General features: G+C 46.2%; 1 protein-coding gene across 1 annotated transcript in view; it reads right to left on the reverse strand.

Annotated features, from left to right (window-relative positions):
• Positions 1–18,628, reverse strand: part of LOC135525931 (kinase suppressor of Ras 2-like) — an 86,789-nt gene that overhangs the window by 17,474 nt on the left and 50,687 nt on the right. The window contains exons 9-10 of the mRNA XM_064954303.1: positions 17,658–17,712; positions 16,691–16,948 (exon numbers count right to left, since the gene is read on the reverse strand). Of these exons, the coding sequence (XP_064810375.1) occupies positions 16,691–16,948; positions 17,658–17,712 (313 nt within the window). The remainder of the gene's footprint in view (positions 1–16,690; positions 16,949–17,657; positions 17,713–18,628) is intronic.

An 18,628-nucleotide genomic window follows, 5' to 3' on the forward strand; every position in this document is an offset into this window, starting at 1 on the left:
CGTAGTCAATGGAACCAAAGAACGTAGTATAATGCAGGTTGCACCTGCCATGCATGCAGACTCCGACAGGACAGGACAAGGTGGAAGCAAACGAGACGACAGCTTGCTTCTGGCATCAAAAAACACAAACAAGAATCAGACACTGAAAGTAGCAGGAACAGAGAAAGAAATAGAGACCTAATCAGAGGGGGAAGAGAGAACAGGTGGGGAAAGAGAGAATGAGCTAGTTAGGGCAGATGTAGAACAGCTGAGGAATGAGAGACAGAGAAGGTAACCTAAAAAGACCAGCAGAGAGAGAGAATGAAGAGAAAGGACAGGAACAGACATAACAAGACATGACAGTACCCCCCCACTCACCGAGCGCCTCCTGGCGCACTCGAGAGGAAACCTGGCGGCAACGGAGGAAATCATCGATCAGCGAACGGTCCAGCACGTCCCGAGAGGGAACCCAACTCCTCTCCTCAGGACCGTGCCCTCCCAATCCACTAGGTACTGATGACCACGGCCCCGAGGGCGCATGTCCAAAATCTTACGAACCCTGTAGATGGGTGCGCCCTCGACAAGGATGGGGGGGAGGGACGGCGGGGGCGCGAAGAACGGGCTTAACACAGGAGACATGGAAGACCGGGTGAACGCGACGAAGATAGCGCGGGAGAAGAAGTCGCACTGCGACAGGATTAATGACCTGGGAAATACGGAACGGACCAATGAACCGCGGGGCCAACTTGCGAGAAGCTGTCTTAAGGGAAGGTTCAGAGTGGAGAGCCATACTCTCTGACCGCAACAATATCTAGGACTCTTGGTCCCTACGCTTATTAGCGGCCCTCACAGTCTGCGCCCTATTACGGCAAAGTGCCGACCTGACCCCCTTCCAGGTGCGCTCGCAACGCTGGACAAAAGCCTGAGCGGAGGGACGCAGGACTCGGCGAGCTGAGATGAGAACAGCGGAGGCTGGTACCCGAGGCTACACTGAAAAGGGGATAGACCGGTAGCAGACGAGGGAAGCGGAGTTGTGGCGTACTCTGCCCAGGGGGAGCTGTTCTGACCAAGACGCAGGGTTACGAAAAGAAAGACTGCGTAAAATCGACCAACAGTCTGATTGGCCCGTTCGGCGGCCGTTAGACTGGGGATGAAAGCCGGACGAGAGACTGACGGAAGCCCCAATCAAACGGCAAAACTCCCTCCAAAATTGAGACGTGAACTGCGGGTCTCTGTAGGAAACGACGTCAGACGGAAGGCCATGAATTCGGAAAACATTCTCGATAATGATCTGAGCCGTCTCCTTAGCAGAAGGGAGCTTATCGAGAGGAATGAAATGAGCCGCCTTAGAGAATCTATCGACAACCGTAAGAATAACTGTCTTCCCCGCTGATGAAGGCAGTCCGGTGATAAAATCTAAAGCGATGTGAGACCACGGTCGAGAGGGAATGGGAAGCGGTCTGGAGACGGCCGGCAGGAGGAGAGTTCCCAGATTTAGTCTGCGCGCAGACCGAACAACGCGACAAATCGACGCGCGTCACGTTCCCGAGTGGGCCACCAGAAACGCTGGCGAATGGAAGCGAGCGTACCCGAAGGCCGGGGTGGCCGGCTAACTTGGCAGAGTGGGCCCACTGAAGAACGGCCGGACGAGTAGGAACGGGAACGAACAGAAGGTTCCTAGGACAAGCTCGCGGCGACGGAGTGTGAGCGAGTGCTTGCTTTACCTGCCTCTCAATTCCCCAGACAGTCAACCCGACAACACGCCCCTCAGGGAGAATCCCATCGGGGTCGGTGGAGACCTCAGAAGAACTGAAGAGACGAGATAAAGCATCAGGCTTGGTGTTCTTTGAGCCCGGACGATAAGAAATAACAAACTCGAAACGAGCGAAAAACAGAGCCCAACGAGCCTGACGCATTAAGTCGTTTGGCTGAACGGATGTACTCAAGGTTCCTATGGTCAGTCCAAACGACAAAAGGAAGTCGCCCCCTCCAACCACTGTCGCCATTCGCCTAGGGCTAAGCGGATGGCGAGCAGTTCGCGATTACCAACATCATAGTTACGTTCTGACGGCGATAAGCGATGAGAGAAAAACGCGCAAGGATGGACCTTGCCGTCAGAGAGAGAGCGCTGAGAAAGAATGGCTCCCGCCCACCTCTGACGCGTCAACCTCAACAACAAACTGTCTAGAGATGTCAGGTGTAACAAGAATAGGTGCGGATGTAAAACGATTCTTAAGAAGATCAAAAGCTCCCTGGGCGGAAACGGACCACAAAGCACGTCTTAACAGAAGTAAGGGCTGTGAGAGGAGCTGCCTCCTGACCGAAATTACGGATGAAATGACGGTAGAAATTAGCGAAGCCCAGAAAGCGCTGCAGCTCGACGCGTGACTTAGGAACGGGCCAATCAATGACAGCCTGGACCTTAGCGGGATCCATCTTAATGCCCTCAGCGGAAATAACGGAACCGAGAAAGGGACAGAGGCGGCATGAAAAGTGCACTTCTCAGCCTTCACATAAAGACAGTTCTCCAAAAGGCGCTGGAGGGACGCGTCGCACGTGCTGAACATGAATCGAGAGAGACGGTGAAAAAATCAGGATATCATCCATGTAAACGAAAACAAAATGTTCAGCATGTCTCTCAGGACGTCGTTAACTGAGTGCCTGAAAGACAGCTGGAGCGTTAACGAGGCCGAAAGGAAGAACCCGGTATTCAAAGTGCCCTAACGGAGTGTTAAACGCCGTCTTCCACTCGTCCCCCTCCCTGATGCGCACGAGATGGTAGGCGTTACGAAGGTCCAATTTGGTGAAAAACTTGGCTCCCTGCAGGATCTCGAAGGCTGAAGACATAAGAGGAAGCGGATAACGATTCTTAACTGTTATGTCATTCAGCCCTCGATAATCACGCATGGGCGCAGGGACCCGTCCTTCTTCTGAACAAAAGAACCCCGCGCCGGCGGGGGAGGAGGAGGAGACTATGGTACCGGCGTCGGCGAAACCGACAAATAATCCTCGAGAGCCTTACGTTCGGGAGCCGACAGAGAGTATAATCTACCCGGGGGGGAGTAGTTCCCGGAAGGAGATCAATACTACAGTCATACGACCGGTGTGGAGGGAGAGAAGTGGCCTTGGAACGACTGAACACCGTGCGCAGATCGTGATACTCCTCCGGCACCCCTGTCAAATCGCCAGGCTCCTCCTGTGAAGAAGAGACAGAGGAAACAGGAGGGATAGCAGACATTAAACAGGTTACATGACAAGAAACATTCCAGGATAGGATAGTATTACTAGACCAATTAATAGAAGGGTTATGGCGCACTAGCCAGGGATGACCCAAAACAACAGGTGTAAAAGGTGAACGAAAAATTAAAAAAGAAATGGTTTCGCTATGATTACCAGAGACAGTGAGGGTTAAAGGCAGCGTCTCACGCTGAATCTTGGGGAGAGAACTACCATCTAAAGCGAACAAGGCCCTGGGCTCCCCTAACTGTCTGAGAGGAATGTCATGTTCCCGAGCCCAGGTCTCGTCCATAAAACAGCCCTCCGCCCCAGAGTCTATCAAGGCACTGCAGGAAGCAGATGAACCGGGCCAGCGGAGATGGACCGGAAAGGTAGTGCGTGATCCAGAAGGAGAGGCCTGAGTGGTTACGCTCACCAGTAGCCCTCCTCTTACTGATGAGCTCTGGCCTTTTACTGGACATGAGGTGACAAAATGACCAGCGGAGCCGCAGTAGAGACAGAGGCGATTGGTGATTCTCCGTTCCCTCTCCTTGGCCGAGATGCGAATACCCCCAGCTGCATAGGCTCAGCATCCGAGCCGGCGGGGAGGTGGCAGTGATGCGGCAGGTGGCAGTGATGTGGAGAGGGGAGCAACGGAGAACGTGAGCTCCTTTCCACGAGCTCGGCGACGAAGATCAAACCGTCGCTCTATGCGAATAGCGAGAGCTATTAAGGAGTCCAGACTGGAAGGAACCTCCCGGGAGAGGATCTCATCCTTAACCTCGGCGTGGAGACCCTCCAGAAAACGAGCGAGCAAAGCCGGCTCGTTCCAGTCACTAGAGGCAGCGAGTGCGAAACTCAATAGAATAATCCGTTATGGATCTATTCCCCTGACATAGGGAAGACAGGGCCCTGGAAGCCTCCTCGCCAAAAACAGAACGGTCAAAAACCCGTATCATCTCCTCCTTAAAGTCCTGATACTGGTTAATACACTCAGCCCTCGCCTCCCAGACTGCCGTGCCCCACTCACGCGCCCGTCCGGTAAGGAGAAAATGGCGTAGGCGATGCGGGCTGCGCTCCTGGAGTAAGTGTTGGGCTGGAGAGAGAACACCACATCACACTGAGTGAGGAATGAGCGGCACTCAGTGGGCTCCCCCAGAGTAACACGGCGGGTTGTTGATCCTGGGCTCCGGAGACTCGGAAACCCTGGAAGTGGGCGGTGGATCGAGGTGGAGTTGGTGAACCCGTCTTGTGAGGTCGGAGACTTGGACGGCCAGGGTCTCAACGGCATGTTGAGCAGCAGACAATTCCTCCTCGTGTCTGCCTAGCATCGCTCCCTGGATCTCGACGGCGGAGTGAAAAGGGTCCGGAGCCGCTGGGTCCATTCTTGGTCTGATTCTTCTGTTAGGAACTTGAGTGAAGACCCAAACGCGGTTTTAACAGAAAACAGAGTTCTTTAATAAAAACAGGAATGGCATAAATCCTCTTCCAACGTAGTCAATGGAACCAAAGAACGTAGTATAATGCAGGTTGCACCTGCCATGCATGCAGACTCCGACAGGACAGGACAAGGTGGAAGCAAACGAGACGACAGCATGCTTCTGGCATCAAAAAACACAAACAAGAATCAGACACTGAAAGTAGCAGGAACAGAGAAAGAAATAGAGACCTAATCAGAGGGGAAGAGAGAACAGGTGGGGAAAGAGAGAATGAGCTAGTTAGGGCAGATGTAGAACAGCTGAGGAATGAGAGACAGAGAAGGTAACCTAAAAAGACCAGCAGAGAGAGAGAATGAAGAGAAAGGACAGGAACAGACATAACAAGACATGACAAAAGTCACCAAAACAATCAGAGAGCCTAACTTTGAAAGCTGAGTAATTAACCTGTATGGACAGAAACCTACGGTGACGAGAAAAGATTATTCCACGCTGCGGACGCTCCTGCAAATCAGTCCACACACAGCCACTCATGAAGAATCAAACACAAACAATCAATATTTATATTTTCCAAATCACTGACGAAACCTGCATCCCCACCTGGCATGAGCCAATTTCTACCTCATTCAGGTTACATTTTTTAAATGTTTTTTTTCTGATGCTTTCTGGGGTAATGTGCCTGAATAGAATAACTAAGACTCCTGTTCCGGAAGCTATAATAAGAGCAAGCTCGGCTAGCTATGACTAATAAATACAAGTATTCCTCTGACATTGTCATTTACTTTGATTTCATGCACTCGCTCATTTCTAGCACTCAGGACTTCAGAGAACGATAGATCGATCATTTGTATCCACATTTTTAGGCAAGCAGTCAAAACCTTATGAGCCATGTTTGGCCTACGCTCGGTCTTATACTTTAGACAACATGACATGGTATCTGTATGATATTGTATTCTAGTTCCCATTATTAGTCATTCAATGTCCTTTTTTATTCATGATGACATGTATTTAAGAAGAACAGAGCACATAAATTAATTATTCAGTTTGCACAGCAGAGATCATTTTCCTCCATAGCCACATATAATAGGGTTAGTCCATATATGAGGTGTAATCCCAAACATGTTACTCTCCTGGAATCATTTTCAAATGAACAATTGTGAAGAACATGCTATAATTTCCATTTTGGTGATGGACGTACAGTACAGAGCAACTGTCTAACCCTACATCTGCCGTGGATGACTGTGTTTTTGTACAAAGCAAAGCATACACTTTGACTTTGAGTCCTCTTAACTATTGTTTGCGAGTGTTGGTGGTTCGCTGATGAGTAAACTTCCCTGAAAGCTCCTAGAGATAATGCCTGTATGATATAGCTAAAGAGCTAATGCGGTTTCAAATCATGCAAATCCAGTGGATCATCGCAGTCAGTAGCGTGCTTGGGGCCAGTGAAAAAAATACAGTAACTTTTTTTTCTAAAAGAAACTGTTCTTTAGTTATGTTGATTATTTAATCACACGCGCTGCACACATATAACCTAAATTTAATCTGTTGGGCAGAGAGATCACGTAGCTCTTAAACAGTTGGTTAATGAATGGAGCAGTTTAAAACCTGTTGGGGCTAGGGGGCAGCATTTTCACTTTTGGATGAAAGGTGTGCCCAGAGTAAACTGCCTCCTACTCTTTCCCAGATGGGAATATATGCATATTATTATTACTGGTGGGTAGGAAACACTCTGAAGTTTCTAAAACTGTTTGAATTATGTCTGTGAGTATAACAGAACTCATATGACAGACAAAATTCTGAGAAGAAATCCAAACAGGAAGTGAGACCTCGATTTTGAAAACAGTGCCATTTGAAGTCCAGCTTAGATATGGATGTTTATGCACTTCCTAGGGCTTCCACAAGATGTCACCGTCTTTAGATTCTAGTTGTATGATTCTACTATAAAGGAGGGGCTCATAATAGCTCTTTGAGTGGTGGTCTGGCAGAAAGCCTCGGTCTCATTGCGCGTGGTCAATATTAGGCGCCTTATGAATGTACTGTACTCCCCAGCGTCGGAGGACCCGGAGGTGGTGGTCTCACTTGATGCGGAAAAAACGTTTGACAGCGTTGAGTGGGAGTACCTAACAGCTGCCCTTTATAGATTTGGCTTTGGCCAAATTCATTGCGTAGATAAAGATTCTTTATTTTTCCCCCATGGCTTCGGTACGGACTAACAACTTGTCCTCTGACTATTTTCCCTTGCACCGCGGATCAGACAGAGTTGTCCACTCTCCCCCTTTGGCAATCGAGCCTCTCGCCATTGCACTACGCTCTAATGATGCCATTCAAGAAATAATCAGGACGGGTTTAGAACAGAAAGTCTCACTATATGCTGACGACCTCCTTTTGTTTATCTCTAACCCTGATACCTCATTGCCACGTGCCTTATCTGTTCTTAAAGAGTTTGGATCAATCTCAGGGTACAAGCTGAATCTAGGCAAGAGTGAGCTTTTTCCTGTAAACAAGGCTGCTTTAAAGTGCTATTTTACAAGTTCTCAGTTTAGGATTGTCCGGGATCAATTCACCTACTTGGGAGTTAAAGTGACAAGGAAATATTCAAATTTGTTTCAGGAAAACTTTGTTGCTCTAGCAGACAGTTTGAAACAATCTTTTTGGAATTCGCTTCCTCTTTCTCTTATCGGAAGGATTCATGTCATTAAAATTAGTGTGTTGCCCAAATTTTTATATTTATTTCAATGTTTACCCATTTTTATTCCAAAATCTTTTTTTTATTTCACTGGATCAAACATTCATGCATTTTATTTGGGATGGCAAGGTACCACAGATTGGTAGAAAACATTTACAGAAGCCTAGGTCATTGGAGGGTTTAGCTCTACCAAATTTTCAGACATACTATTGGGCTGCAAATTTCAGAGCCCTTCTGTAATGGCTGCAGACTGATCCTACTGGCCCTAGACCACTGAATCGTGTAAACCTGCTGCACTTTTTTCTGTGTTGTGCTCGTCTCTCCCAGTGTCCCTAGGCAAAATGTGTGTCAACCCAATTGTAAAGCAGTCTCTTAAAATTTGGAATCAGTTCCGTTTAGCCTTTAGCCTCCAAGGCTTTTCTTTATCAGGCCCAATCAATCAGAACATTTGATTTCCTCCATCTTTGAATGATGGGGCTTTTGGCATCTGGCACTCACTAGGCCTCTCCTCACTAGCCCAATTATTCTTTGATGATACATTTGCCTCTTTTGCTCAGCTGCAGGAAAAGTTCAACCTCCCTCAATCCCACTTTTTCCACTATCTCCAGACTAGGAACTTTGTCAGAGCTAACACACCTGAATTTCCCCATAGGCCTGCGAATACAGCTATAGAGAGCATCTTGGAGCTGAACAAGCTTCCTAGGGGCGCAATTCCAGATGTATATGGAATAATTTATGACTTACAGAACCCTTCTTTGGTGCCTTTAAAGACTCGATGGGAAAAGGATTTGGGGGAGGAACTTGGGGAAGACACCTGGGAATCTGTGCTGCACAGGGTGCACTTCGTCCTCTTTTAGCACTAGACACAGCCTCATTCAATTCAAGGTGGTTCACCGTATCCACTGGTCAGGGGCCAAACTTGGAAGAATATTCTCTGATTTTTGATCCTACCTGTGTCAGATGTAAAATGGAACCAGCTACACTGTTGCATATGTTTTGGGGCTGTCATAAACTGTCAGGTTTCTGGGAATTAATATTTAAATGTTTCTCTGATATATATGACATTGATATAGATCCGTCTCCCCTTACAGCCCTTTTTGGAGTACTGCCCATAGGTACCCCCCTGTCAAGAATCCAGTCGGACACTGTTGCTTATACAACTCTTTTAGCTAGACGGCTAATACTACAGAACTGGAAGATGCCAGCTCCCCCATCTTATAAATATTGGGGGAGAGATGTGTTGTGCTCTCTGAAACTAGACATTTTTTAATTAAATTCATGTGGGAACCCCAAACTGTTTAATGAGGCTTGGGCTCCATTCCAGTCTTACTTTAAACAGTCCATCCTCTGATGGCATTCTTATTAAAACCAAAATAAGTCTGTATTTGACCCCCCTGTGATTTAAGTGTTGGATGAGCATTTTGTTGTATTTTTTTCTGGGGGATTAAGGTTGATGTGCTTATTGATAGTGACCTGCGGATGCCTTGTTCATCTTGCCCGAGCAGAGACTAAGGTGTGAGCTTGTTTTTCCCAGTTATTTCTATTTTTTTTTTAAATTCACGCCTACATAAAATTATCATTATTCATTTTTTTATTTTAAAGCATTGTAAACTTTTTATTTTTGGTCCAGTGGATGGTCGGTCTGTGGCCATGACTGTCTGTGAGTGGTTGCATTTCTCCACCCCTATCCCTTGACTGTTTACAGGAACAATGGTGAGGTGTTTGCTCTGTCCCTGTACTATAGATTGCCCTTTAATCTTTTTAGCCTTCTGCTTGGTGTGTTTAACTTGTCTAAAGTATGGTATATTTAAAGCTATTTTTTAAAATTTATTATTTGTATTTTTTCTAGTTGAGTATATTATTTATATTGCTTTGTGTTGTCTTGTCTGTGTATGTGTGTGTAAAACTTAATAAACAGAGGTAAAATAAATAAATAAGTAACAACTCAATGTTTATATCCCAGGACAAATTAGCTAGCAACAGCAAGCTAGTTAAATAGGACAAATTAGCTAGCAAATGCAAGCTAACTAGCTAAATTGCCATACATGTTTAATGCTTTTCGACCTGTCCCCAAATTAATGTAATTGGTTCTGATACTTTAACCTGCGTGTTGTGATCGCTTTTGGTGTAGGGGGACAAAATACATTTATGCACGAGAGCGCACGATGGCGCACACGCGCAGCCGGTTTGGGTGAGTAAAATGGTCAGAGTGGGGTATTCTCTCATTATGTGTCTGGAAGTAATGTTAGCTTGGGTGCTTGACTGTAGTTGTGAGGTCAGAGCTTTCGGAACAACCCTACTTATTGGCCAGAGCGTCCAGTGTGCGCTCTGAACGCGAAACCACAGGGCATGTAATGCTTAGTGAGCTGTTCTCTCTCTCTTAGATGTCTGGACATAGCTGGCAAGTTTGTACAGAACGGTTGGAACAGCCCTTAAAGAGATGGGTGGGGCTAAGGCTTAAGAGGGTGTGAACAATGCAGAATGAGTGGAGACAGTGAAGGGCTCTCCAATTGTACCAAAACATTGAAAGACGGTTTTCTCCAAAACTGAGTTTACAAATTGATCAGTTTTCAAAGCAGAATTACTTTCCAATTGTTTCCTCAAATGCAGTGTTTGATATACTATTTTGTAGCTTGAGTCTCTACTTTTATCCAATGTAAGACACAGAAATTCAAATATTGCTACATAAGACCGAATCCAGGTGTTGAGTCACAAATAATGAAGAGAAATTATAGATAAAACTTATCGGTGTTCATCGGCCATTGGACATAAATATTACACAACAAGTTGGAAATCGCAAATTCAACAATGAGTGGTTTGGAAGGAATCAGTGTCTAACTGCAAGCATTGCAAAGCAATCACTAGCGTGCTATTCAGTGGAGTGGTTGTGTGGTCCCAAGTCTGGGTTTAAGGGTCTCTTTTCCAAGCTTAAAATGATAAACATTCAACATTGGCCAGATACAAGTACCTTCAGTCCAGTAAAATAAAAAAGTGAATTATTTCCATTCATGTTCAGCAGTACCTCACAAGTGCAACACCAACTGATCTATTTTGTTATCAAAGCTTTGAGTTTTGAAATATAATATGGTCTGAGAATAATAATATCGGCAGGCCGGGCATATGGGCAACATGCTGTGATAATGTATTAGGCCTACTGCCCAAACGTCATTCATACAGAACAGTTTTTATTAAGTTAATGTTACATTTTTTAAGTCATGTTTAAAAAAAATGTAACCGGGTGGTAGATCTCAGTTTGCTTTTTGACTGTGAAAGTGATCTTGACTCAGAAAAGATTAGTGACCAATGCTCTAAATACTCCAATTCACGTAGTTCAGTTAAAAAATAAATATAAATATATATAAATTCCTAACAACATTCAAACCAATGAGGGTCCGGAACTTGAAAGTCAATTATCCCAGAATCATATTTTTGCAGAACCGTATAGTCTAAAGGTCCAGATTAATGTATTCTTAATTTCAGCCTTGTTTGAGAATAATACCACACCAGGAAGGAATTTTCATAGTAGTGAACACTGTACTACACCACAACAGTGCCATGTCTGGACGAGGGAATGTTTCAGATGTTTCTGCTATGACTTAACTAAACAGTATGATTATCAATTGAACTGCTTCACCTGAAAGTATGCAGTTCTACTTGTGAGGAATTTTGGATTGCCCCTTTACCTTAACATACATTTATTTTCTTAGCCGCAACATCGTCTGTATCTTTTCTTAGACAGCCACAACCATTTCATATTTTATTCATATAAATTCTCTGCCACATACAGTAAACACCCTGAGATTAATCATCAAGTTTCTTGGAGGACCCTGATACATGATAAATGACAAACAATACCATGTCTATTAAACCTATAATAAAACCAACATGTCCCTCTAGAAAAGTATTCAGAGGAGTTTGCAGAACATTCAGAAAGGCAACTCTTCGTGTAAGCACAGATCTCTACACAAGATGCGAGGGCCATCGAGAATCACTGCACATCTGAGTTAGATCAACCCAGTGCACTTCAAATCAACCAGCCAGACAGCACAGCCTGGACACACACAGGGAGGGAGTAGGGAGAAAGTGAGGGATCGAGGAAGGGGTGCGCAAACCACAGCCCTGCAGTGCCTTTTGCTTCATTGACACAGCCATGTCACCCACTTCCCAGTCCAGACACACGCAAGTTCTCCAGAAGAGAATGGAGCCTTGTGTGATGTATAATGGATCCACCAAGACACCCTTGTTGAGAGAGACTCTGAACACTGCTGGGACCCAGGGTAACAAAGGCTGGGTCACTCAGGGTACATAGAGTGTGTTTGGAAATTATTCAGACCCCTTGAATTTTTCCACATTATTATGTTACAGCCTTATTCTAAAATTGCTGAAATACATTTTTTCCTCATCTTTCTACACATAAAAGCCCATAATAACAAAGCAAAAACATTTTTATTTTTTTATTTTTTTTACAGATAAGAAACAGATATACCCTATTTAGATACGTATTCAGACCCTTGAGACTCAAACATGAGCTCATGTGTGTCCTGTTTCCATTGATCATCCTTGAGATGTTTCAACAAGTTGATTGGAGTCCACCTGTGGTAAATTCAATTGAATGGAGATGATTTGGAAAGGCACACATCTGTCTATATAATGTCCCACAGTTGGCAGTGCATATCAGAGCAAAAACAAAGCCATTAGGTCAAAGAAATTGTCCGAAGTGCTCCGAGACAGGATTGTGTTGAGGCACAGATCTAGGGATGGGTACCCCAATTTTGCAGATTTGAAGGTCCCCCAAGAACACAGTGGCCTCAATCATTCTTAAATGGAAGAAGTTTGGAACCACCAAGACTCTTCCTAGCTCTGGCTGCCCTGCCAAACTGAACAATCGGGGGAGAACAGCCTTGGTCAGGGAGGAGACGAAGAACCCGATGGTCACTCTGACAGAGCTCCAGAGTTTGTCTGTGGAGATGGGAGAACCTTCCAGAAGGACAACCATCTCCGCAGCACTCCACCAATCAGGCCTTTATTGTAGAGTGGCCAGACGGAAGCAAGTCCTCAGTAAAAGGCACATGATGGCCCGCTTGGACTTTGCCAAAAGGCACCTAAAGGACTCTCAGACCATGAGAAACAAGATTCTCTGGTCTGATGAAACCAAGATTGAACTCTTTGGCCTGAATGCCAAGCGTCATGTCTGGAGGAAACCGGGCACCACTCATCACCTGGTTAATAACATCCCTACGGTGAAGCATGGTGGTGGCAGCATCATTCTGTGGGGATGTTTTCCAGCGGCAGGGACTGGGAGACTAGTCAGGATCGAGGGAAAGATGACACTGTACAGTGTAGCTACATCAATTAGTATGTCACGTCTACTCCTGCTCATCCCCTCAAGCATTTGACGTTGCCGGTTTACTAACCGCCAGTTCTGGGAATCATCATTACGCTCGCCTGGCTGTCATCATTATGCGCACCTGCGCTTCATCATCAAGCACACCTGGACTCCATGACCCCACTCATTACCTCCCCTTTATCTGACACTCCCTTATGTTCTTTGCCCGGGCAATACGTTGTATCGTTCCATGTTTACTGTTATATTCAACTTATCACCTGCTTCTCGACTCCCGGCGTCTACATTACAGAATACAGCCTCACCAAATGGAAGCAGCAGGAAATCAGGACATCTCCCAGACGGTCAACGAACAGAGATACCTACTTTGTAAACACCACGACCAGCTGGCTCAACTGGGGATGGCCATGGAAGAGGTTCTTTGCAGTCTACAACGTCTCGAAAATGCCTGAGAGGTGTTGCCTTCCACTAGCGGAGGATACTCTTCCACCAGTCGACCCAGCGAGCCAGCACATCAGTCCATTCAGCAGCCCCCTCAGGTCAGCAATGCCCGTTTGTCCCTCCCGGATAAATATAACTGAACCCTATCTAAATGCCGTCGCTTCCGACTCCATTGCTCCCTCTATTTTGCTCATCAGATGGGAGCCACCACCATTGAGAGGTCCAAGGTTGCCACAGAAAATTCTCTGCTGACTGGGTGGGTGTTGGAGTGGGCTATGGCCATCTGGGAGAGAGGAGAGGAGGAGCTGGCTTTGTATGAGGGGTTCATGGCTCTGTTCAGAGGTATTTTTGATCTTCTACAGGAGGGCAGAGATGGGGGTGAGCGCCTACTCCAACTACGTCAGGATGATCAGACCCTGCCTCCTCTCTGAACATTCCCTCATACCCCCTCTCTGTTCCCGGTGCAAGCCCTTGGCAATCGGCCACTAGGATCCGGAACCATCACCACACCCTTCAACCTCACCATGGAGTCCAGTCATCAGGAAAACATCCCCTTCTTCATCACTAGTGCACCAGCTCACAAGATCATCCTCAGTCTCCCATGGCTCCAACGCCATAATGCCACCATCTCAAGGTGGGGTCAAGGATGAGGATCACGGACTGGTCACCCGAATGCCAGAGGACCTGTTTTCCCATTCCCTCTCATGTTGTAGCCACTGTGGTCTGGGATGTAAATGTGGACAGTCGGCAGTCTCTTGAGAAGGAACCCGCTCCCACTACCTGTCCTCCTGAGCGCATCTACATTCCCACAGGGATAAGGGAGTGCCTGTTGACCTGGCACAAGTGGTAGGCTTGATTACCAACAACGACGAGACGGCCTACAGGGAGGAGGTGAGGGCCCTCGGAGTGTGGTGTCAGGACAATAACCTCACACTCAACGTCAACAAAACTAAGGAGATGATTGTGGACTTCAGGAAACAGCAGAGGGAACACCCCCCTATCCACATCGATGGAACAGTAGTGGAGAGGGTAGTAAGTTTTAAGTTCCTCGGCATACACATCACAGACAAACTAAATTGGTCCACTCACACAGACAGCATCGTGAAGAAGGCACTGCAGCGCCTCTTCAACCTCAGGAGGCTGAAGAAATTTGGCTTGTCACCAAAAACACTCACAAGCTGTATCACCGCCTGGTACGGCAACTGCTCCGCCCACAACCGTAAGGCTCTCCAGAAGGGTAGTGAGGTCTGCACAACGTATCACCGGGGGCAAACTACCTGCCCTCCAGGACACCTACACCACCAATAATGGGAATTGATGGGAAAGGATGTAAAATATATCACTAGCCACTTTAAACAATGCTACCTAATATAATGTTTACATACCCTACATTATTCATCTCATATGTATACGTATATACTGTACTCTATCATCTACTGCATCCTTATGTAATACATGTATCACTAGCCACTTTGTTTACATACTCATCTCATATGTATATACTGTACTCAATACCATCTACTGTATCTTGCCTATGCTGCTCTGCACCATCACTCATTCATATCTTTATGTACATATTCTTTATCCCCTTACACTGTGTATAAGATATTAGTTTTGGAATTGTTAGTTACATAACTTGTTGGTTATTACTGCATTGTCGGAACTGGAAGCACAAGCATTTCGCTACACTCGCATTAACATCTGCTAACCATGTGTATGTGACAAATAAAATTTGATTTGATTTGATTGATTTAATTTGAATAGCTATCGTTGCTGGAAATCCTGAGATCACCCGTACTATACAATCACTCTCCGAGAAGTATTGATGGCCCACCTTGGCGCAGGATATTACTCTCTAAGTCAATTCCTGTTCTGTGTTTGCCCAAACTAAGTCTCCTTGACACACTCCAACAGGGAAAGTCCTTCCCCTTCCCATGCATCGGGATCCCTGGTCTCATCTATCCATTGACTTTGTCACTGATCTCCCCTTCTCTGACAATTTTCTAAATCCTGTCGTTTTATTCCTCTCTCTAGTCTCCCTACTGCTGTCCAGGTCACTGAGGCACTATTCCAGCTGTTTTTCCGGAGAGGATGAACCAGGAGCTGGAGAGTTTCCTGAGGAGTTACTGCCAGAACCGGCAGGGAAAGTGGGCCCAATTACTTCCATGGGCGGAGTATGCCCAGAATTCGTTACGTCACTCCTCCACCGGGCTGACACCCTTCCAGAGCGTTCTGGGGTTTCAGCCAGCTCTGGCTCCTTGGACCCTGGGCCAGACCGACACTCCTGCGGTTGATGAGGGGTTCAGGCGCACAGAAGAAGTGTTGTGCGAGGCTCACGTGAGACTCCAGCGCGCCGTTCACCATCATAAGGAGCAGGCAGACCGCCACCGCAGTGAGACTCCAGTGTTCCATCCTGGGGATCGCGGCTGGCTCTCTACCAGGAACCTCCCACTCCGGTTGCCCTGCAAGAAGCTGAGCCCCCGGTTTGTGGGGCCGCTCAAGGTTCACCGTAGGGTCAATGAGGTGACGTATAGGTTACAGCTTCCCAGTGACTACCATATCTCACCTTCTTTTCATGTCTCCCTTCTAAGGCGGGTGGTTCCTGGTCCCCTCGCTGATGCTGTCCCACACCACATCCACCCTGGAATGTCGAGGGTGCTCCTTCCTGTACCATCAGATCCCTACTGGACTCCCAAGGTTTTGGGGGTCGGCTTCAATACCTGGTAGACTGGGAGGGTACGGCCCAGAGGAGCGGTGTTGGGTTTCGGTGGAGGACATTCTGGATCCCAACATCATTTGTGATTTCCATCTTTGCCGCCTGGACCAGCCCACTCCACGTCCTCAGGGCTGTCCCTTTGGCCACCGTCGTCTTGTGGCCTCATGTGGTGGTGGTGGTGGTAGTGGGGGGGGGGTAGTAGATTGTCAAGTCCTTCAACGTTGCCGGTTTACTAACCGCCGGTCCTGGGAATGATGGCTTTCATCATTACGCGCACCTGCGCTTCATCATCAAGCACACCTGGACTCCATAACCTCCACTTTATCTGACACTCCCTTATGTTCCTTCTCCAGGCAGTCTGGTTTCTGTTTGTTCTTGTCTAGACACTACTCCTATGTTGTATCATTCCATGTTAACTCTTATATTAAACTTACCACTTGCGTCTCGACTCCCAGCATCTACGTTACATAGTAAGTGTATATATTGTCTTTTTTCTACAGAGCTAAACTATTTTACAATTGCTTTGCAGGGATTTTGATATTGCGATTAGTATTCCACTTCACAACTCTATGAGATGAACACAAGGGGATCAGGGGCAGGATAGGTGAATTTAAGGAGGGGGTTATGTTGACGGGAAAAGGGTTGGGCTCCTTTCCTATACTGCAAGAACAGCTGCTGGTAATAAACACAAAATATGTTAATTATTGTATTGCCACTCCTAAGCTATCAAGTATATTTATTACAGGGTTGTCGGACCAATGCCCCTCCTGTACTTGAAGAGCACACGTAACAACATGTTTGCTGATTAAGTCTTCAGTTGGCTGTATTCCATGTTGGAACAGAGCTCAGGAATTACAAACATCATCACTCACCTGGTGATGATGGCCAGGTGTGGAGGGCTCATGCAGGCGCCCATGAAGAGGACCACATTCTCGTGCCGAGTGTTTCGGTAGGCCATCACCTCCCTCTTGAATGCCTTGAGCTGGTCCTCATTGTCACGCTCGATGTCGATGAGGCGGATGGCCACCTCGCCATGCCAGCGCCCGTGGAAAACTTGGCCGAAGCGACCTGAAGAGGGCAGAAGGTACTGTAACTTAGAGGTTAGAGAGGTGTGGTGGTTAATTTCTTTACTATCAAATGAGGAGAGACAAACTTATCACACAAGTCAGAGTTATACGTAAACTAAATCTTTAATAGTAAGAGCTTTGCAATAGCAATGGCTTGTCGACAAATCAGTGTCTCTGATTCGTTGAAAAGCGGCGAGACAAAAGTACAAAGATCCACCCCCTAATCGACATAACAAACCACAGATGTTTTGAATGGGTCACAAGGTGAGACTTTAAATGAGAAAGGAGTATCCTGTAGCCAGATAGCATTCGCTATAAATTATCATTCAGTTTGGTCCCTAAGATGAGGTTCCAAGCTCATTCCTGGTACTTCATAGCACAAAAACACAAACTCATCCAATGGCATAAATCAATTGTCAATTCCAGAAACTCCTATCTCAAGTAAAAAACCCTTCTTGACCCCACTCCTGGACAAGCTCACTGAGGGGAGTGAGCCTCTAGGTCATACACTCACCCAGGATAAGTGTAACACCAGAGATGACATACAATGGTTCCAGACACTACCACACACATCCCCCAATGCTAAGGGAGGGAGTGACTGGCGCACAGACATTGTGGAGACAAGTAATTGGTTCCCCATTAATCACGCCATCCCTTCACATGGTTTAAGAATAGGTAGACTCATTCACATATGAAGACAATGTTCCCTCCTGTCCTCTTCCCTTTCTGAAATTCTGCATAGCACCAGGGACATGTGAAAGACAAGCCTGACCTCTCCCCTCTTTGGGCCCCAGGTGACTGAGCCCCAGCTGAGGGAAGAAGTGCAACTGCCAACACCAGAGTCCAAAGGGATACATTCAAATAACAAGTATATTACATAAGCATATTATGCAGATAAGACATCTTTATTATCTATGTTACACAACTAATTCTGATTCTTCCGCCACAGAGGTTTCAAGTCTGAGACTAAAAAGTGGGGTCTGAATTGGTGACTGGAGGGCTGCCGTTTTCAGGGGGGTGGATCAATTGGGTGGACCAATTTCCACTGTAAGAGTTGGACTAATAAATCAAATAAAATCAAATTTATTTGTCACATACACATGGTTAGCAGATGTTAATGTGAGTGTAACGAAATGCTTGTGCTTCTAGTTCCGACAATGCAGTAATAACCAACAAGTAATCTAACTAACAATTCCAAAACTACTGTCTTATACACAGTGTAAGGGGATAAAGAATATGTACATAAAGATATATGAATGAGTGATGGTACAGAGCAGCATAGGCAAGATACAGTAGATGGTATCGAATACAGTATATACATATGAGATGAGTATGTAAACAAAGTGGCATAGTTAAAGTGGCTAGTGATACATGTATTACATAAGGATGCAGTAGATGATATAGAGTACAGTATATACGTATACATATGAGATGAATAATGTAGGGTATGTAAACATTATATTAGGTAGCGTTGTTTAAAGTGGCTAGTGATATATTTTACATCATTTCCCACCAATTCCCATTATTAAAGTGGCTGGAGTTGAGTCAGTGTGTTGGCAGCAGCCACTCAATGTTAGTGGTTGCTGTTTAACAGTCTGATGGCCTTGAGATAGAAGCTGTTTTTCAGTCTCTCGGTCCCAGCTTTGATGCACCTGTACTGACCTCGCCTTCTGGATGATAGCGGGGTGAACAGGCAGTGGCTCGGGTGGTTGTTGTCCTTGATGATCTTTATGGCCTTCCTGT

This window comes from Oncorhynchus masou, chromosome 1 (genome assembly GCF_036934945.1).
Source record: "Oncorhynchus masou masou isolate Uvic2021 chromosome 1, UVic_Omas_1.1, whole genome shotgun sequence".
Taxonomy (NCBI): domain Eukaryota; kingdom Metazoa; phylum Chordata; class Actinopteri; order Salmoniformes; family Salmonidae; genus Oncorhynchus; species Oncorhynchus masou.